This window comes from Anolis sagrei, chromosome 2 (genome assembly GCF_037176765.1).
Source record: "Anolis sagrei isolate rAnoSag1 chromosome 2, rAnoSag1.mat, whole genome shotgun sequence".
Classification (NCBI taxonomy): Eukaryota; Metazoa; Chordata; class Lepidosauria; order Squamata; family Dactyloidae; genus Anolis; species Anolis sagrei.
The window spans coordinates 55,514,238-55,536,751 of NC_090022.1; the positions used below are offsets into that span (position 1 = coordinate 55,514,238).

At 38.9% G+C, this 22,514-nt stretch overlaps 1 protein-coding gene across 1 annotated transcript; it reads right to left on the reverse strand.

Moving 5' to 3' along the window:
• Window positions 1–442: 442 nt before the first annotated feature.
• Window positions 443–21,419, reverse strand: RUVBL1 (RuvB like AAA ATPase 1). The gene is made up of 11 exons (XM_060766183.2): window positions 21,185–21,419; window positions 18,024–18,110; window positions 16,810–16,942; window positions 14,700–14,851; window positions 13,627–13,716; window positions 12,698–12,847; window positions 11,632–11,695; window positions 9,870–10,068; window positions 7,256–7,358; window positions 2,541–2,632; window positions 443–926 (listed from the first exon to the last, which is right to left on the reverse strand). Exons 1-11 carry the CDS (start codon window positions 21,323–21,325, stop codon window positions 767–769), a joined length of 1,371 nt encoding a protein of 456 aa, XP_060622166.1. The 5' UTR covers window positions 21,326–21,419; the 3' UTR covers window positions 443–766.
• Window positions 21,420–22,514: the final 1,095 nt, after the last annotated feature.

The following is a 22,514-nucleotide window of genomic DNA, read 5'->3' on the forward strand; positions in this document are numbered from 1 at the left end:
TAGGAAGCAGTCCAAACCACCCAAGCTTCATCTTCTCCAAATTACAGGAAGTGATCCCACCTAAACATGAGGAAGAACTTCCTGACTGTAAGATTATACTGCCTGGAATCTCCTTCTCTGGAGGTTTTTAAGCAGAGACTGGATAGCCATCTGTCAGGGGTGCTTTAATTTGTTTTCCTTCATGGCAGAATGGAGTTGGGCAAGATGACCCTTGGAGTCTCTTCCATAATCTCTGATTCCTTGATTCCTTTGCAACATCACTATTTAATGTGCACCCCTTTATCGAAAAACTCAAGTCAAGTGATGCTTCAGTTTTTGTCCCAGAACATTAAAAATAGGCAAGAATATATCTTTACTAGGTTATTCTTTGTTGACGAGACTACAACTCAATAAAATGTTCCCATTAGTCAGACCTCTTTAAGCAATCAAGCCAAACAATAAACAGCTTTCCAATTACTTTTAATATAAAATTCAAAGAGCACAGATCATTACCTGCTTATTTTGAGTAGTTTAGCCATTAAACCTTTATGAATGTATCCATAGAGACACCCAAGATTGCAAACACTAGGATGCTACAAGAGCATTAGCTCTCAATCTGAGTAAAAGAGAAGACAAAAGATTCTACATCTTGCCAGAAAATACTATTTTGTTATTTAGGAGCTTCTCAGGTTCAATGAAAGGTAACATTTCTCTTGGCTGTTTTCTTCCAGTCACTGGTTTTGAGTTAATATGAAGATCTGAAGACTACAAAGATGAAAAAACATCTTCACTTCATATATTTCTCCTGCTGATCAGCCAGGATTTTTGCTGAGGATTTGGCATCATAGAAGAGTTCATTTATTTCTTCGACATGTTCCTTCTCTATGCTGTCTTTCCCGTTTATCTTTGCTAGAAGATTTGCTGGGGTGAGTAACTGCACAGCATACCTGTAGTCAAATAATAAAGAGTAAGTGGGAAATTAACCTAGAATACAGACAATACACCAAAAGAGCAGCCATATATAGTTTTCATTATGAATACATAAATCTGGTCTCCAGAAGTGCCTACTACATTTTGTACGGTAATTGGGAAAATTAAATATTTAGATCAACAGTCCAAGATTTATTTAAGATACATCCAAAAGTTTGACTTTTTGCAGTGAAGCACACTCCAATCTCAGCTCACCAAAAACAATGTGAATTTCAAATGCAATATATGATGTGGAAGGGCAAATTTGTTTGTAAAAGGAGACTTCAGAATCAGTCTGGCTACATGGTAATATTTACATGGTTTTTCCATCTCCTTCCTCCAAGTTATACTGACTAGCACCTATCTGCATGGCACTTAACGGCTTGCAAAGATTTATAGGATTTAAGGTTTTGTTACAAATATCCTAATTTTAATTAAGATTTCATAAATGGATATTTCTAGAGGCCACAGAGTAGGAAAGACAAGAATTGTTACTACAATTGCCTATCATTTGTAGCTTAATCCATGAGCATGTTGCATTACATTTATGGAACTCTGTTTAGCAACAGCTATTTTAATTTGATATGACGCCTGTAGGTGTGAATCCCACAATCATGAATGTGTGGGTACAAAGAGATTTGAGGAGAAACAGGAGACATATCTCAAGAAGTTCAGAAATGGCTATTATTGGAGTCCTGTAACAATGAAGAATCAATGTGTTGTCAAAGGCTTTCATGGCTAGAACCACTGGGTTGCTGGGAGTTTTCTGGGCTGTATAGCCATGTTCCAGAAGCAATTTCACCTGACATTTCACTCACATCTCAACCTCTGAGGATGCCTCCCATAGATGTGGGCGAAATGTCAGGAGAGAATGCTTCTGGAACATGGCTATACAGCCCAGAAAATTCACAGCAACAAAATGAACAATTCACATGCTGAGCATCTTGAAAATGTATTTTTTGTTTCTTTTGTAGATGCCACTGGATATATCCCAGTTTTTGCCTCTTTTACAAAAATATTTAGCATATGACCATAATGGCCAATTTGCTGATTATGTCCATTCACCAAATGCAGTAAGAAGCTCTGCAGGAAGCTTAAGAGAAGTTCAACTCTGCTCATTAACTGTATGATCAATAATTTCTACAAAGTGTTTTCTCGGTTAGAAATCTGTCCTGAGTATATTTATATCTGTTAATTTTTGTGCATTAATAATATGATATGATTCTGCACTGAGAGTTACCACTCTCAGTGCAGAATCATATCACAGTGTATTATGGTAACATAGACAGAAGGAAAAAGACTGTAGTGGCTATGAAGGAAGTAAGGAACTGGAGAAATAGGCTGCTCAGAGTGAGATGTTGTATGTCTTTCCTTGCCACTGCTGTACAACCCTGGAAACAATACAACCACAAGTATTAACAGGATTTTATTCTGATAGCTGCCATGGTGAGAATAATTATCCAGATTTGGAGTTTTATCAGTGATGAGGATGAAATATTCCACTAGAAATGGTTACAGCTATCTGTCCATGCCTACATTCATGGTCTCTGCAAAAACTGTAAAAACTACAATTTCATACTCCTCATGCTTACCTTAATGTTGTTTTGGTGCCAATTTCTCCAAGATGATTCAGTGCCTCTTCACTAATATTAATACTCTCTGTTTGAGCTCGAAGTTTTATGATCTAATAAAAAATATGACAAAAATATATATTCAACAGTTCTATTTTTTCCAATGCTTTCCCAAAACTGAGTGCACAGCGTGTAATTATCTTCTATATATAAAAAATATAGTTCAAACAAAGCTAAATTTAGTTTAATTTCATATTTTACTGCATCTGGTTGAGAACAGGGACCAAGGTAGGGACTTCTCATGGTGACAAAAGGGAGAATATTTGAGGACACTGATTTAAACTTCCTTTTATTCCCCAAATGAAGAGAAAGATGGGGCCTGTACATGATTTGAGTGAGAAAATCAATGACCAGCATTACCACACCTGGAATATTGTATAACACAATTCCCCTGGAAAGTTACAGCACTCTTTTTGCTGCTCAACTCCATAGCAGATGTTTTAGCCTCTTGATAAATAGGATGGGAAAATAAATAAATAAAAGCTTGTAAGGTTCACCTGCCCCACAAAAACCACTCAGATAAATCTAATCTATCAAGAACAGTCTCCAGCTTGTACCAGTTTGAAGATCTTTGTAAACTTGAAGACGAAGAAGAAGAAGAGGAAGATATCGCCAATAAGCCTGAGCACACAGAGCTGTAACAAAAGTGGCACTAGGCTCCCTGCAGTCCGTATTACCAGCTGAGTGATAAGGGGCAGACTGGATAATGATGTTGCGTTGTAGTGTTAAGATAACTCTGGAACTGCGAGTCTCATATAATACAGGTATTTTTCACTTTGGCAGCTTTGTAAACAAGATATCAAGAAGCACTCGTTTAAATTAAAGCCATAAAAATGCACCGCGGGAATCAGTGTGTGGAAAAGAGGGAGGGTTGAGCACAGAACCAGGCCTGACATAGAGGCTGTGGGCTTTTTGGTTTTCAAAAAAAGAACACTGTAATGTTAAGTTACTTTTGGAAAACTTGTACATATATTTACTCCTCCCCCCCCCCCCCCCCGCTTTTCTAACAAATGGCAACTAATCCCATCTTCCTATCTAAGACTTGTCTTTGATATAAAACATTGCATATTGGACCTGTGTTTGTGGATCAACAATCCACAAAGACTCATGACAATCTCAGGAAAGTTTCAAAATAGTTAATAATAGTTAATAGCATTGGTTCTGCTATTCCAATAATAAATCAAGAAATTCACTCACTGAATACTGTTGAGATGAACCCATTCTTTAGGAATTACAATAGAGACTAATACAAAATTTGAAGTTTTGCAAAGGATATGTCTGTGTCACACGTACGTTTTTGTGTGAGAAAATGGATAGACTCTGAGCCCAGTTTCTAAATCTACTGTAATTTCTGTACAGTAAAATGTTATTTTTAACACAGTCAAAATATTTTGCTATCCTGTCTTTCAGGTCCATGTGCAAGAATGAAATATCAATATGAATTACAAGAGCAACATCCTTAGAAATTTGTAAAAGGAGTGGACTGTGTTGCAGTTCAAAAAGTTCTCTGTGTGTCTAACAGTGGGGACTGACTCTGGGAATCAAAGTCCAATTCTTCATATATGCAGGATTTTTCAGAATTGTGAGGGCCAATTCCCCTACCTGCAATAAAAGGAACAGGATAAACGGGGCAAATGCAAACTCCAGTCTGGAAGAAATCTGCATTGTTTCTAAAAGAATGAACCACTTTGAACATACATTTAAATTAGCATTCCATTATAATAAATAAGGTAAAAGGTAAAGGTTTTCCCCTGACATTAAGTCCAGTCGTGTCCGACTCTGAGGGGTTGGTGCTCATCTCCATTTCTAAGCTGAAGAGCCAGCGTTGTCCATAGACACCTCCAAGGTCATGTGGCCGGCATGACTGCATGGAGAACCATTATCTTCCTGCCAAAGTGGTACCTATTGATCTACTCCCATTTGCATGTTTTCAAACTGCTAGGTTGGAAGAAGCTGAGCCTAACAGCGGGAGCTCACTGAAAGGTTGCATTTGAACCTGCAACCTTTCAGTCAGCAAGTTCAGCAGCTCAGTGCTTTAAACTACTGCGCCACCGAGGGCTCCATTGAAAGCAATAGCAGATTGAAAGGAAGGCCCCCTAGTACTTGAATAGGCACCTGAATGACTTAGAGCCACTCTTTCTGATCCAGTAAATAATATTGTTTAGAAACATCTTAGTTTAGATGGACAAAGTGAGGAATTACAGACAGATGGTGGAGAGATAGGGAAGACCTTCTTTTTCTCTCCCATTGCATACAGATATTACACAATCGCAAGTTGAGAATTAAATACATTTGGCTGCATAATCTAAACATTGTCCAATTGAAATGGAGAAGTGGGAGAAACTGTGAGGAAAAACCAGAGATATCTATCTTTAAGTCAATAAGGTACTTAGAAAAATGTGACAAGATTGCCTACCTATAGCATACATTTAAGTAGTCTGAAACGACACTACTCTTAACTCTTCATCACAGAGAAACTAATTCAGTGGACACAATTTTCTATTTAAAAACCCCAGGAAGGAGGCCCAGTATCACTGAAGTACTAAATGCTATTATATATCCCACTTAAAGCAGGAGCCGGTGCTTCCATACAATCAATCTGGCAGGGATTTCTCTTGCTGGTGAGTAGAAGTTGATCAAAACACAACTCACAGCCCAAACCCTTTCAGCAGTGGGCAGTTCCCATTTGGAAAGCTTGAAGGTGGTCCAATATGATATACAATTTATAATAACATACTTAATAAAAAGCTAAGTAACTTGAAATAACATATTGCTATCTTTCCCTTTCCTTTGTGTCCCTGAAAGAGCAAGCCACAGAGTCAGTGACAGTGAAGTAGCCTTTGCTGAACCTTCAGGGTTCTGGAAAATGGCAGAACTTTTGAAGGATCTTCTTATGCTAATAATACAGATTCAATCTCATTGTACATTTTTTTCCCCTCTGGTCGCCTTAGCTGTAATCTGTATTAAGGTGCTACAGCCATCTTGTTAGGTACATAAAAACATTCCAAGTATGTTTTTTAAAAAGGGGAAACATGTTGAAGGAAATGAGGCTTTGCTTTTATGTTTATATTCAATAAATGCCTCTGCTTCACCTTGGCACTTATCCAGCAGCTGAGACTATTATCTAGTGACAATGCTTTCCGCCACTGACGCTATCTACTAAATAATACAAAGAATTGACATGATAAACCGTAATGGCTCCTGTATGGTGTCAATCAACAGCCTTGAGACACTAATGAGAGGGGATCTTTGAAAAGATGCCTCATTATGGCACACAAGGATTATAATCTTATATTAGTATAGCGATTTGCACCTCACAACAAATTCCTGGAAACTTGAGGAATCTTCCCCTACATGCTGGAAAGTTGTTAATGCTAAAAATTTCATTGGGAAATAAAAAAAATACAGGTTGAATAGCACTTATCCAAAATGCTTGAGACCAGAAGCACTTTGGATTATTATTTATTTTTTTGGGGGGGGGGGGTAGTTTTTAATATTGGGGTTGATATCTTAGGGTTGGACCCAAGTCCAAACACGAAATTCATTTGTGTTTCATATGCAGCTCATACACATAACCTGAAGGTGATTTTATACACACTGAACCACCAGAAAGCAAAAGTGTCCCTCTCAGCTACCTACCTATCTATCCATCCAGCTATCTATCTATCCACACCTATCTATCTATACTACCTATGTACGATTGTCTGTCTTGTCTATGCATAAATGGCATTGTTTGCCATTTTGTATGTCCTGTGGTCTACACTGAGTCCCCATTGGAGGGAGAAGGACGGAATATAAATATTGAACATACTGAACATTTTGGATTTGGGAATTTTGGATAAGGGATGCTCAACCTGTACTAGGAAACTGGTCTTCCTAAATAAAGACAAACATAAAAACACAGGAATAAAACATACAGAATTTAAAGCACAGAGAGAAGCTGCATATCAGGATGTAATGATTGCATACTGTCCAAAATACTAAAATAGAGTGATGCCATTCAAAGTAATGTAAATTCCACAAACAAAAAGCTTTTTGCTTAAAAAGATTATGTATTTCAGAGAAAGATTAGATATAAAATAACATTTAAAAACTTCAAACAGTATTAGGAACTGTAAACAATATTTTCAACATGTTAAATTCAGTGAAAATATGGTTTCATATAAACTGAAATCAGTCCAACATATTAGTTTGCATGGAGATTAACATGCAGAAGCTTTCTACTGGTTCCATCAGTAAGTTTTTGGCAAAGAAGTAAGACTTTTGGCTACATGATTTTGAACTACTGTGTGTTTTTGAATAATTAGGATCTGAATGAAGTTATGTCTTATTTCTGCCTTAAGTCACTTCACTATGCTATCTCAATTGGCTGAGTATGTGACAGAAAAATATCGAATAAACTGTAACTTAATGAAATAGCCACAAGTTTCACAATTTCTTACAATGTAAAAAAAGTTTAATTTTATACTTGGTCCAGTTCTGGTCTAAGAAAGAGCTTTGCTGATATAAAATTTAGTCAACAGCATACTGCAAAAAATTTAAAATATCACAAAAGATGAAATTTTGAAAGCAGTCATATGTTAATGGCAAAGATCCAGTTCTATTTCACACAACCCAATTAACACACAGTTCTTGACATATGCTCCCACTCCCAATTTTACACAAATAAAAATTACCTGCTTCATTTCCTGTGGTGTATATAACATAGTCCTAATTATCATCACTCTGTCCAGAAGATCCAGTGGTATCCCATGAGGGGAGATTATATCTTCTGTGCCTCTAAAAAGGTATGAAGAGAAAGTTTAGGCTTCATACAGTATCAGGTAAAGGGAGGGGGAGGTTTGCCTCCAGCACTCTTAGGAAGGAATATCTCCTGGTACTCTCAAGGGGGCAGGCTTGTAAATCCTGCCTCCACTCCTCAAAGGGGAATGGATCATATTACTCTTAAGAGCCAGAAATTTGGATTCAAATTACTGACTAAGACTGCAGAAATCACCTGTCATCTCAAGGTATCTTAATTTACAGTTTTAGTGCAAATATTGTGAACCATTTGCCTGATGAATGCTCCTGTCTCCCACCCCATCAGAACATCTTATCTATGTAAAACAAGAAAGTGATTTCAGAATACTTCTCCATTAGAGGGCAGCCGAGCTTCATCGGAAACTATTTCTCATTTCAGGTGATTATTTTTTAAAAAAAGATTCTACTGCGGGCAGGAAGAAAGCCACAAACTTAGTATTACAATTTTAACTTGATTTGTTTCTCCCTTTCTCCCCCAATTAAATTGTTGAGGCATCCTTTCGCAATAAACAGAGTACTGAGCACATATATTCCCCACCACAATGATATCCAAGAATGTCTTTACAAGTGAGCCACATAGTATATAAGAAAATTAAGCCTACAAGAGGTTTCACTCTATGGGACCAATGTATATTTTGGAAAAGCAGAATTAAATTTCATTTTGGTAGAAACTGAAAGGAAGAAGAAAAGTCACAATCATACTACCTATGTAACATGGGGCAAGGCTACTGGTCCTTGCAAGGATCCATGATGTGCCAATGTAATTCTTTTTATCTGAAGACTAAAAATTACCTGTAGTTGTATGGTCCATTTTAAAATATCACACAGTCTTAAGAACTACAAAGGCAGACCAAAAATGGATAACAGAACGTAGGGCATTATGGTCTGGCAACTGCTAAGCCACGACTCAAAATGTCTGGAGAGACACTGTATCTTGACTTTTAAAAAATTCAAGACGGATTATAACATGCATTATAGTGTGCTCTACATGCCAGAGAGGAAGGTGGACTGACTGTGTTTCCTCTCCACTAAGAAATGTGCAAATGGAAGCAGTCAGTCATTTAGGACCCACCTTTTTATACATAGTGATGCAAAATAATATAATACTATTTATCCACTGGTTCACGGACACTCATTACTTTCTCTTAGGATCTTCAATGTGGAAGAACCCGTTAAGAATTTCAAAAATAGAAAATGGGCTAAAAGTCAAGGATGCAGGTCAAGTAACAATGTAAACAGAATAATATGATGGATATGCAAACAAAATATATATCACTATTAGACCTTCCATAAGATTTACACAACAGTCAGGCATAGCATTTTTGGTAGATACATCTATGTGTGTATTTTACTGAGTCATGAACCAAAATGCTGCTTTTGCAGCAACTGACATAAATATTCTATTTATAGTCTCAGTGGTAGTTTTGGGCTCCTCCATTAAATCTGTATCTCTTATTCCAAACATGAAAAATTCAGTAATCAGAAGGGGCTCGCTTATCATTTGACATGCTTGCTGTAGTAAGGTGGTAGGAATAGCAAAAAAAACCTGAGAATTCTTTAATTTTCTACTGGATTATATGTGTTAAAATATTTTTTTGTTTTAATTATTTTATATGAACACAAAAACGATCTGCGTTGTCACTATTTTAATGCAGTGTTGATTCTCTTCACTGCCTTAATAATATTAATAATAAGGTTGGTTACCTATATGAAAAGCGAAATACTTAAATTAGCAGTTCTAGGAAAAAAATATTATAAAGCAGATATAGACAAGAGATGGAAAAATAAAAATCTAAAACAGGGTGGATCTTTGAAGGGTATCATTAGCAGATTTAAGGAAAGACAGAAATGATCCTAGTAATACTTGAAAGTCACCTGTTTCATATTTAGCCGTTAATTAGTATTATGTAGGTTAAGGTTAAATCTCTAACAGGAACAGTTAAAATCCAAGAAGGGAACACAAAAGTAAAACTTGTTCATGAACAGAGCAGTGCAGCTCAAAATCACTGGAAAAGCAAAACTAAGAGCTGCCAGTAAGAAAAAGAAACCTGATTTCGTTCACTAAAAGATAAGCCTGAACTAAGATTGCAACACGGAGGGAGAAGGTACAGGCACAGCACAGCCACTTACTGCAAGTGCTAAAAAAGGAAGGGCCTTGGCATCACGACTCAGACCATTTCTCGGGAAGGGAGAGCAAAGCAAATGTACAGACAAAGAGGGAAAAGGGAAATCTGGAAGAGAAACTGCTCTTGCCAAGAAACTTACTAATTCTTGGTCACCGCCATGTGAAGTGTGTTTCCCCTGCAGTGAAGCCCTTAAGCAGCCCTGCAGTCGCAGATATGGTTGTGACCCATCAAGATCATTATCACAGATGTATCAGCACCAGGGATAAAAAGCTTTGGAAGATCATACCTCTTTGTGCTGAAGCAGCTAACACTGAGGCTTATGGGAAGACGAAAACTGTGCAGGACTAAGCTTTAAGGACTGTACCTGATTACACAATTCCCTCGGTTAGAAGCAAAGATGACAATCGGCGCAATAGACGATTCCAGCGCTCGGTGCAAATACGTAAAGCACTCAATATCCAGCATGTGAACCTCGTCCACGAAGAGCACTCCAGGGACTAACTCCGCAATGCCTTGGTCAATGTATTTATTCACCACTTTGTTGATCTCCCCTCGAAGTTTGTCTAGCAGAGGGAAAACCTCCAAATTAGTAACCTTCTCAAATGATTTATTTTTGAATAAAACCCCTAATGTAACTGATAATGGGAGAATGTCCCTTTTGCACCATCTTACCAGTATCCCCCACTGAACCAAGAAAGACCAACCCACTCAAATCAAATATATGAGAAACATTACATTTTAGTTTAGCTCCTTTAAAATGAAAAATAATGAGATAATTGTTTCTCAAAATTATGGACTTAAATTAATTACTGCCCAGCAGATTGTTTTGAACCATCATTGTAGAGGGAGCGAGTTCTCTTAATTCCAATTTAAAAATAATTTAAAAAGAAGGTTAACAGTGAAATAAACATTTAAACTACTATATTTAATCTCCCAAGCCTACATTATTTGCTATCTGCCAAAATGCATGATTCTTCCACTTTTCTCTACAATTCCATTCTTGGCCTGGGTCAGTCTAGCATTTTGAAAAAAAAAACTTTGAGAGCTTAATATATTGTCATGTACTGGAATTCTAAACAAAAGCTATTTTACACTGCATATAATTATAGCTCAAAGCTTGAATCCTATTAGTAGCCCTATAAAGAGTAAGCCATATTTTATCATCACTTATGAAATCTCACTGACTCAATCAGTCTACTTTAATCTGGAGCATCAAAAGGATCCAGGACTAATATGACAAATGCAAAATATACTGAGAATAAAAATCCAGGGAAGAATAAAAGAAAACTTCTAGAATAAGGAAAAAAACACCAATAGAATACTTTAGGAGACCTTTTGCTGCTCATCCCTCTGGAAGTTGGTTGCAACTCAAGCTACTATACAACCCCTCCGTGCAGTTTTTAGTCCAAACTTTATAAGAGTGATCTACAGTGTTCATTCTATTGGAAGACTAGGTCAGTATTCACCAGCTTTAACGGCCTCTTTAAAGGTCTGAATATTGCTCCAGAGTAATGGAAACCATCAACTGCCACTGGTCCACATTTCTACTGAAGTGTAATCTTTAGAGACTCTTAAAACTTCATCACACTAGAGAATGAACCCACTTTAAATCTGGTTGCTGCCTCCTGCAGAATTCTGGAGTTTGCAGTTTAGGGAGGAGCCTTTAACAGCCTCACTAAACTACAAACTCCAGAATTCTGCAGGAGGCAGAAACTGAATTTAAAGTGGATTCATTCTCTAGTGTGAAGTAGCATGTCACACAGTGGCAAAAAACTAACCCTAAAGATACATGGTTTTATTGATTTTATTGACTCTGTTATGGTTTTGTTATTCGATTGTTTTATTATATTGAAATTGTATTTTATGGTCTTGGTACCAAATGTAAACCGTCCCGAGTTGCCTGCGGGCTGAGAGAGACAGTATATAAATGCAGTAAATGAATGAATGAATGAATATTCCTTCCAAATCCGCCTGTTTTAGTGGCACTGCACAATAGAACTTCTGTACATTTTGATTACTCTTTCTATTACCTCTTTTTAAATAGGGGCAATCTTGTGAATCTAGAAGACACCAAGATGTGAACTTACATATAAGAAACATGAAAAGGTAGCATTTTTTGTCTTTACCTGTGATTTCAGTCTTTTTAGGCTTCATCAGCTGTCCCATCATGGAGAGTATATCCTGCCCACCCTACAAAAAAGAAACCAGGAAGTTAATGTATTTTTATAAAAGTCACACCTAAAGGCATGTAGAATATAGAAGAGTCAGGAAGAATATAATCCAGTGTAAAGGTTCATTTCAGGTGTTCAATAACATCCGGTTTTAAAGTAATGAACAATTATCTTGAAGAAATAAAGGCAGATTTAAGAGACTTCCAATTAGCAAAGTCTCTTAACTCATTTGATCAACATGCACTGGCCAAGCTATGCAAATTCTTTGGCTTCAGTTCCTGACTGATACCAATTTTGTGAATTTCAATTGTTTAGAAGCTAAGAGCCCCCAGTGGTGCAATGGGTTAAAACCTTGTGTCAATAGGACTGCTGACCAAAAGGTTGGTGGTTCGAATCTGGGGAGTGGGGTGACACACATACATACAAATTTAGAAGCTGTTACGATTTGGCTGTCTTAGCAACCCCTTCTCAGGGCATGTCTCCACAAATTCATTTGAGGTCACTTACAGTGTTTTCATAATCACAATGGACAGCCAATTGCCTTTACTGAATTGGAAAATAGATTTTGTATCTACCTAGGATTTTTGGAGTGCTCTATATTCTAGATCATCATAACGGACATCCGATTCTGCTACCTACACTTCAGTGTTATTTATTTGTGGTATTTTTCAAATCCACCCTTTACTATAAAAGTCTACATGTCTTCTTTCAAGCAGTTGATGCTCTTTGGGTTAAGTTCACAATAGATCCCAAGCTCTTTCAGTATTACATATGCTTTTGATTAATCCTTCTCAAAAAATTCAAACTGCAAGGCCAATGATCAGAGATAACAGGAATTCAAAACAAAGTTTGAGAGCCACTGCTTTATAGGCTTTTATGTTTTTGAAAGGCTGACTTAGAAAGCAATATTAGAGCATTATTTTATTGTAGCAATAGGGCAGTACCACCTGTTTCCACAAAGAAGGAAATATCAATTAAGATTTCTATGTGAAGCATTCATTCCATCAGGAGAGGTTGGTACCTGGGGCCGGGCATTGGCGACATCCAGGTCATGCAGGGTGACATCCTGGATAATTTCTTTCTTCTTGTGCACATCTCCCTTTGGCAAAGGTACATATTCTTCCGCTTCAAGGTCAAATTCTGTTGCATAGGTGTCACACCTGCCTTGCCTCTGTGGATAAAAAATTGGAAATCACATACACTATATTTATAGTCCGTGTTATTGCCAATACTCAGAGTGACACAGAAATTATAAACAAAGGTCTTGTTTTACAATTGCAATCCTGACAGGTTTTAGCTGACAGTTCTGAAAATGCCAGGCTTGTCCTTGGGAAACGGATGGCTGATCAGTCCATGAAATCCTACTAAAAGCTCTGGGTATTTTCTTTATTTTTCCAAATGCACAAAATTCTTGCTAAAGGACAAATCTAGCAGATTAGCTAGAGATTGGAGAAACTGTCCCAGACTCCTCTGGAAATGGATGATTTATTGTTTGATACAAAATATTATGCCCATCCATTTAACACCAAGTATCTCTCTACATTACATTTTAAATCAGATATGAGCAGCATGTTAACTAATGCCGCTTTCGCTTCTAGATGCATATATCTTATGGCAAAAATACTAGGGAGATAAAGATTAAGGCCTCCATGCATTTCTTATGAGCGCAACTAAAATTGTTTCAGATGTTCTCTATATATCCCATATGAGCACATCCAGTACAAAGTTAAGTACTAAAATTAATATCACATTCAATGCCGCTGTAACTGGAGTTCCCAGACTAGATGACCTTTCTTGTGAATCAATCACCCCTCCTTTGAGGTGGCATTCACTTCATGCCAGAGGGGGAAAAGTCCCGGTTTTTCTTGTTAACAGAACTTTGACCAAAGATGGGAAGCCCTGTCAAGAGGCACTCTACATCTATGGTGTAACTGCTCTCATTGCTTTTACCTTGACAGCTCCACTGTTTGCTTCAATGTAAATCACATCGCCAGCTTCTACTCTTTCCTTCTGCAGACTTTCAAAGATGCTGGGGTCCAACTAGAATCCAAGAATTAAAAAAAAAGAAAAAAAAGACGCATTATGCAAAAATTCCAAAATAAGGGCTTCCATTAAAAAGTATGTTGTAGTTTAAAATAAAAATCGAGGGAGCAATAAATTCCTGTATTTTCGTCTTCCCCAAGCAAAATCTAGGGAGACTGAAGGGGAACGGAGTGCAAGTAATACTTCCTTGCCAAGCAAGGCGTATTCCAAGGGTTGCTTTTTTTTGTCGTGTCAGGAGCGACTTGAGAAACTGCAAGTCGCTTCTGGTGTGAGAGAATTGGCCGTCTGCAAGGACATTGCCCAGGGGACGCCCGGATGATTTGACGTTTTTTTTATCATCCTTGTGGGAAGCTTCTCTCATGTCCATGCATGAGGAGCTGCAGTTGATAGAGGGAGCTCATCCGCCTCTCCCCAGATTCGAACCTGCAACCTGTCCGTCTACAGTCCTGCTGGCACAGGGGTTTAACCCACTGCGCCACCGGGGCTCCATATTCCAAGGTAAGCCTGTTTGACTTCAATGGAACCTGATTCCCAGGTAGGTTTGCACAGAGGGATTGAGCCTTCTTAATAGTGAGCTGCATCACCCTGGCTATATTTGATGGGAACTGAAGTTCATCATGAGTTAAAATAGACAAGTTATGGGGACTGCAGCGTAAGTGAACTGCATGAGGGTACAAGACTACAGTTTACAAGACTGTATATACTTGAAATGTCAGGCTATTGTCTGAAACCATGTGAAAGGATTAAAATGCAATAACGGACCAATGCATGAATGTATGATAGATAGATAGCTTGGTGGCAGTGAGAAGTTTCCATGTCAATGGAGAGGTAATGTTTTCTAGGTTTCAGTCCAATTTTAAAGGAGCTGTCCAAAACAGTGAATTTACTTGCAGTAAGGTTCCATGCATGAACAGTTCCCTTAAAGTTTGAATTAAAAGCCAAAAGTCTCAGTAATATGAAAGAGAAATCAACATACTTACCTTCAACTGCTTGGTTCCTTTTGCAGTTTTAAGCCCAATAATGACATGACTAATGGTTTTGCCATATCCCCCCATGGGGTTCTCAGTCTCACATGGTGTTAATTCTGTGACTTCACCTTCATAAACTTCTTTTGTTTCTTTAATCCTCAATCCTATAAAATATTGATTATTTAAATTTTAAACATTTCCATTTTTACACATTTCCACAAGCAGTCCTTGGGCAGACCTCATACTCAATGGGACGAACAAATGCTTAACCTATTTGGCCAGAAATGGAAAAGAAAAGCACAAGATCACATATTTTGGCAAATGGTAAATTTGCATGAAGGAGTGGATCGACGACAAATCAAATAGAATAGAACACTTCCATTATAATGAAGGATTCCTGAAGACTGATGTGTAAAGCCATCTTCGTTACTTAAAACTCTGCTGTGGAAGAAGTAACAAACTGTAACAGATTTTATAAAGATAACAAATGGTAACTTTGCTGGAGACTAGGATACAGAGCAATGGATTCAAATTGTAGGAAAAAAGATTTATTAAACACTAAGAAAAGCTTCCTGATGGTAAGAGCAATTCAGGAGTGGAATATGCTGCCTCCTTAGAGCTTGGTGGAGTCTCCTTCTCTGAAGGCTTTTAAGCAGAGGCTGGATGGCCATCTGTCCGGGGTGCTTCAACTGTGTAATACTGAATGGTGGCAGTTGGACTGGGTGGCCCTTAAGGTCTCTTCCAGTTCTATGAATTTAAACACCAACTGGAGGATTGCAGATATAATTATACAGATATCACTTCTTTCTAATAACTCCCTCATATAATCACTGAACACTGTTCTTCAAAGCATTATTTGAAACAATTTATAGTTTAAAAACATCATTTAAGTTTTTTAAATTTGAGAACAAAAAAAGATAACCAAATAAAAATGAGGACAAATTTCAGGCAGTTACTGGTTTTGGAAAATGTTTGGATTGTCAGTCATTAAAAACAAAAAGGAAAAAAAGTCGAAGAAATGCTTTAATTATAACTTGTTCTAGGTGAATCTGACACAAAATTCAACAAATGGGATATTAAAAAACCCCCTATATCTTTCACTGACACTAATTACTTGTTTAGAAGCATCTCCATGCTGGCATCTAGGGAATGTGGAGCACCAACAATGTGGCTGGTTGTTAAATTCTTGTTATCTTTTAGAAATGACAAACATGGATGACACAAATTTCAACTGCCAGTTCAAGTTTCCAAATCCGACAGAAAACTTCATCACATCAAGGAAATATTGCAGACTGCGCTCTCTCCATCTCTGCACTCTCTCCGCCTCAATGCTGCCAATTTAACTGTAACTTGAAGACCACAGATGACTGAAAGTCTCTTTTCTACAGAAATCAATGGGACACTCTTTTTCCAGTTGCAAAGACTGATGGAAACATTTCTTCACCTTAATGCCATTGAATACTTAGATGAAGACTGTAGTAAATCATGATACAGAGCCCAGGGGAATTAAGGGATGTTGGACACAATAATAAAAACAATTAGGCTATCTTTAAGCAATCCAAAGATCTGGAAGGACAGTTTCATCAGCTGTCAGCAGTAAGTAACATAGGAAGACTTTAGGTGCATGTTTTGTTGGCAAATCCAAATGTTTCTCCTGACAAACTGAAACATAAAACAATCCAGCTGATAAGTCCAGAAACACTAAAGAGAAAATTAACCTAATCGGGAGGCTACTCATCTTGTTGCTACTAGATCTTGTACAAACAAACTGACACAAGTTGAGAAAAATGCCAGCACAGGATTATATCTAAATCGGTCCCCATCTAGAGTGATTACCTTGAAATGAACTGTGTGAATTTATCACAACAAGCTTAAACTTCACAGGTCTATCCTAGGAAGAAATCAATGAGATGTAAGATTATATTTGTTTCAGTGTAGCTCCCCTCCCAGGTTTGCATGGCCCTGAACCCTTGGGGGGTTGCCCATCCCTGCAATACACCATTTTTAGGAGTAGTTAAGAGCTTGTGAGCACAAGCTCTTAACTACTCCTAAAAATGGTTTTTATTCAACTTAAAAATAGAAATATAGCTTAACAATTATTTTGTTTTTTGACAATACTCACCAATTGCTCTTCTGAAATTCTCCATCAAAACTTCTGTTTTCTTTATCTCAGTAGAATATACCTCACTTCCAACCATGGGGCAAAAAGGAACTTTGCTACCCAATTCCTGTGCAATAGCTAGTGCCAAAGCAGTCTAGAAAAAAGAACAAGACATCACCATATACCTACATCCCAAAATTTTTAGGTAAATCAATATAAAATTAGAAACAGGATGTCCATAAACTACAAGATTTGTCAAAAATGCTTACTTTGGACTCTGTTTCAGATGGGCAAGTGACCCTCAAAAAGGCAAAACACATTTCCCAGTAATAGGGCTTTCATGGCAGTCCCTCTCAGAAGAGAAAATGGAACTCACACAATATTATTTCAATTTGCGATTTTCAGAGGGACTATGATGAAAAGGCATTTTGTCATGCTGGGAGGCATGCACTCTGAGATCATCCACAAATTATGGGTTTCTTCTATGGGACCTGAAAGCTGGATTGCTGTTTTCTCCTTCTTCAGGATGAGATAATATTGAGTATTAAATGTTCAATTTCTGCATTTTGCTAAGGTGAAATTAAGATTTCAAAACGTTTTTTTCATGTTAGGAGCGACTTCAGAAACTGCAAGTTGCTTCTAGTGTGAGAGAATTGGCTGTCTGCTTTACCATCTTGTGGGAAGCTTCTCTCATGCCCCCCCAAGAGAAGCTGGAGCTAACAGATGGGAGCTCACCCCACTCCTTGGGTTTGAACCCCCAACCTTTCAGTCAGTAGTCCTGCTGCCATAAAGGTTTAACCCACTGCACCACTGGGTGCTCCATTTCCAAACTGCAACATATAAATAAGCTTTAGTTGATACAAAACAATGTGATGAAGTTCCTCAGAAAACTCTTTTCCCATCCACTTGCCCATATACGACTGGCCAAGGGGACACTGCTGCTAATGACGCTTTGGATGATGCTGCAGGTGCAGGTGTGCCCTCCCCATCCCCAATGCTGGAATCTACTATACTAAGAAATGTTTAGATTCAGTGTGTATGTTCAGAAAATGGATCAAACAAGTTAGAAAGACAATTCTTAACTCCCACACATAAGAAATTATAAAAACATAGGGCCTGCTATCAATCAAATATACATGAATTCAGCATTCGCATACCAAAACACCAATATAATCAGTGCTTGCAATGGGGGAAAATACAATGCATTTTTCACAAACAATATTAAGCAAAAATACTTTGCCAGTTCCAGGAGGTCCTGCTAATAGCACAGCTCTGCCGGCCATCTTCTTGCTTTTGATCAATTCCACAATAACACCGCATGCCTAGAAAATCAGAATACTACAATTAATAAGAAACATGAATGGTTACATTCACAAGTAATTCTTCCATAAAAAGATTTTGATCCAGGAGTCTTCTGGTGGAGATCTTTCTGTTTATTTTTTTTTTCAATCCATCGTGCCCTACTCTTTAAAATGTGCTCTGGAAGGCTCAAAGAGTCTCTGATACAGTAAGGCAGGTGGCCCCATGGACTGATGAAGACAGGAACTGGGGAAAATACAATTCTTCCTCAGCTCACAAGAGTTTCCTAAGTGGAATAAAAACCTGAATCTAAGCTGTGATCATGATTAGTAATTCCATTATAAATTTGATAATTATTATTATATAAACCAGCTTTTATTATTTCCCAAATATACAATAATGCACAACTCCTTACTCAATATAAGCAAATAACAGCGAAAGTAATAAAAACGTATACCTCTCCAGTTGAAAAACTGTCTATAGAAATAGACAATTTATCCCGGCTTCTAAGGCTATTTGCAACACTCTGCAATGCTGGTTAACTGGCATAACTCCTCTCTGGCTAGGTGGTTATAGCAATGCTTAACTAATATAATGTATACAACTGAGCCACAATGGTGAAATAAGTTTATTTATTTTGTGTCAAAAGCATTGCATAAATGAGTATAAAACTGATAAAATAAAGGGAACACAAGCAGCTAAAAATTTAGACCAAAAACAGGCAACAGCAACTGTATTGTCTGTAGCTTTAAACAGTTCTTCCTCTGTGCATGTGGCAGGGCATTGTGGGCAAGCATACAGATGCGGAGTTGTTTGTTCTGCTCCACAACAGCAAAAGGTAGAGGATTGTTCTAGGTACTGCCATTTTGCCAGATTGTCTTTTGATCTCTCAACACCACTTCTGAGTCTCTTCAGGGACTTCCAAGTTGCCCATTCTTGGTTTGCCCCTGGAGGAAGATCCTCGTAGGGGGCTATCGAGTTGGAATAGCCCAATTTTTCTGCCCACAGGGATATTCAACAGTGAAATAAGTTAAAACTTCTATAAGAAGCTAGACTTGTTATATGGAGCATACATATATGAAAATGTGCCTAGAATGGGATATGAGTATGTAACTACACAAGTTACTTGATTTATTGTATACTGCAAATCACTTCTGGTGTGAGAGAATCAGCCATCTGTAAAGACGTTGCCCAGGGAATGCCTGGATGTATTACCACCCACATTATCACAAGATGTCTACGCCCTTTACTACTGGAAACATTGTACTGTTTAGCCAGTATTGTACCACCTGATAACCTTCAGGAAGTAGCAACCAGTAATGAAAGGACCAAGGCATTGACATCTTCGGCCCATCCTCTGTACAGATACCAGCCAGCATGCCAATATCTTAAATAAAGAAATAGCCTCCTAAGACCTACAGAGATATGCGTAGGACAGTGATGGGCAACCTTTCGAGTTTGGTGTGTCAATACTCGCCAAAAAACCGAGCATAACTCGAGTGGGGTGTCACTTCGAGAATAACCCATAATTTCATGATATTTATAGTTTAATAACAAAAATATATTATTGTAATATATAACTGTATTTAATAAACCAAAAACTAATTATTTAAGTTACCTGCTTTTTCTATAATGCCATATATCTCGGCATCATAGAAAAATGCTGGTGTAGGAGCCGAGGATTAAATGTCTTCTCTGTATGCTGCCGCATATCATCGAAAATGGCTATGCGTGTCTGTGCTGACACACGTGTCATAGGTTCGCCATCATGGGCGTAGGAACACTTCGGCAAGTGAGAATCCAAAAGTGGCAGGTAAAAATCTGGAACCTCAATCAGTGGCTGATTTTGTTGTTGTTGTTTATTCGTTCAGTCATTTCCAACTCTTCATGAGCTCATGGACCAGCCCACACCAGAGCTTCCTGTCGGCTGTGGCAACCCCCAAGTCCTTCAAGGTCAAACCAGTTACTTCAAGGATTTATTTATTTACGACATTTATATGCCACCCTTCTCACCCTGAAGAGGACTCAGAGCGGCTTACAAGGTGTATATATATACATACGATATATTATATTATTAGCAAAGTACAATATCAGTATTAAATATTACTATATTGTACTATACCACTATATTGTAATAGTAATATTACATGTAATATAAATATATAATTATAATATCATATTATTATTAGTATTATAAGGAGCCCCCGGTGGCGCAGTGGGTTAAGCCCCTGTGCTGGCAGGACTGAAGATCGATAGGTCATAGGTTTGAATCCGGGGAGAGGCGGATGAGCTCCCTCTATCACCTCCAGCTCCTCATGCGGGGGCATGAGAGAAGCCTCCCACAAGGATGATAAAAACATCAATTCATCTGGGCATTCCCTGGGCAACTTCCTTGCAGACGGCCAATTCTCTCACACCAGAAGCAACTTGCAGTTTCTCAAGTCGCTCCTGACACGACAAAAAAAAATAGTACTAGATTGCATTACATTATAACATTATAAATATTATACGTATATACAATATATTATATTACATTATGTTATATTATTAGAATAGCACAGGAGACAAGGTGGAACTGTCCCCTGGCCCCCTATCTCTTCACTCTGGCCCAGATGGATGCCATCCATCCATCTTGCCCATGGTTGACCTCTTTTCCTTTTTCCCCAGCATCATTATCTTCTCCAAGCTTTCCTGTCCTCTCATTACGTAGCCAAAGTACTTCAATTTTGCCTGTAATATTCTTCCTTTCAGTAAGCAGTCAGGCATTATTTCCTGGAGTATGGACTGATTCGATCTTCTTCCAGTCCAATAATTTTTCTCCAACACTACAGTTCAAAAGCATCTTCCTTCACTCAGGTTATGAGGAGTCTTGAATTTGTGGGTCTGGACCAGGCCTGGGCCAACTTGGGCCCTCCAGGAGTTTTGGACTTCAATTCCCACCATTCCTCAGCTTAAGCGGCTGAGGGGGAAAAGGAAAGGGCCTGAGGCTGTGAGGAATGGTGGGAATTGAAGTCCAAAACTCCTGGAGGGCCCAAGTTGGCCCAGGCCTGTTCAGTCCCTTCAAAGGGGCCTCCCTCTTGGCCTGAGGCCTTCTCACCTCCCTGGCGTTCTCCTGCCCGACCAGCCCCGCCGCCGCTGCCTTGGCCGCGCCGCCCTCGTCCAGGCCCAGGCCCTTGACATGGCTGTGGGCGGCGATGCGCTGCGTCTTCGAGGTGCTCTTCACCTCCTCGATCTTCATCCTCGACGCCTCTCTCTTCGCCTCCGCCCCACGCGCTGCTCACAAGCAAATGTGCCGCGCGTTACCAAGGCTCCCGGCGCTCGAGTTCCGTATCCCCGCCCCCTCCGAATCATTGGCTGCTGGCAGAGGATTCTCCCTGGCCATTGGACGAGACCGCTGTCACTCAGTTCAAGCCCCGCCTACAGAAGTTGACTTGGTGCGGCGTAGAAAGATCTCCGGTGTCACCCTGGCACTGAGGGAGGAAGGTACCGCGCGAGGAGATCATTTAGCATTGGGCCTTTTGAGGGTGGCTCAGCACAAGAATTAGGGCGTTGTACTTTTATCTTCTAATCAAGGTGAAAGAAGAAAGGGCAAAAGCTGGGTTGCATCAAAAAACCAAGATTATGGTAACAAGAATGATTGACAACTGGGAAATAGAAGGAGAAAACGTGGAGGCCGTGACAGACTTTGTATTTCTAGGTGCAAAGATGACTGCAGACGCAGACTGCAGACAGAAAATCAGGAGACACTTACTTCTTGGGAGGAGAGCAATGACTAATCTTGATAAAATAGTGAGGAGTAGAGACATCACACTGGCAACGAAGATCCGCATAGTTAAAGCAATGGTATTCCCCATAGTCAACTATGGATATGAGAGCTGGGTCACAAGGAATGCTGAGCAAAGGAAGATCGATGCTTTTGAGCTGTGGTGTTGGAGGAAAGTTCTGAGAGTGCCTTGGACAGCGAGAAGATCCAACCAGTCCATACTTCAGGAAATAAAGCCCGATTTCTCATTGCAGGGAAGGATAGTAGAGGCCAAGATGAAGTACTTTGACCACATCATGGGAAGAAAGGAAAGCTTAGAGAAGACAATTATGCTGGGGAAAATGGAAGGAAAAAGGAAGAGGGGCCGACCAAGGGCAAGATGGATGGATGCAATCCTTGAAGTGACTGGATTGACCTTGAAGGAACTGGGAGTGGTGACGACCGACAGGGAGCTCTGGCGTGGGCTGGTCCATGAAGTCACGAAGAGTCGGAAATGACTGAACAAATGAACAACTTTTACCAAGCTTAGAGCCAAAAAATGCTCGTGGGCCATCCAGTTCAACCCCTTTCTGTCAAGAAGCAGGAAAATCACATTCAAATCAACCTAGACAGATGGCCATCCAGCCTCTGCATAAAAGCCTCCAACACACTCTGGGGCAGAGAG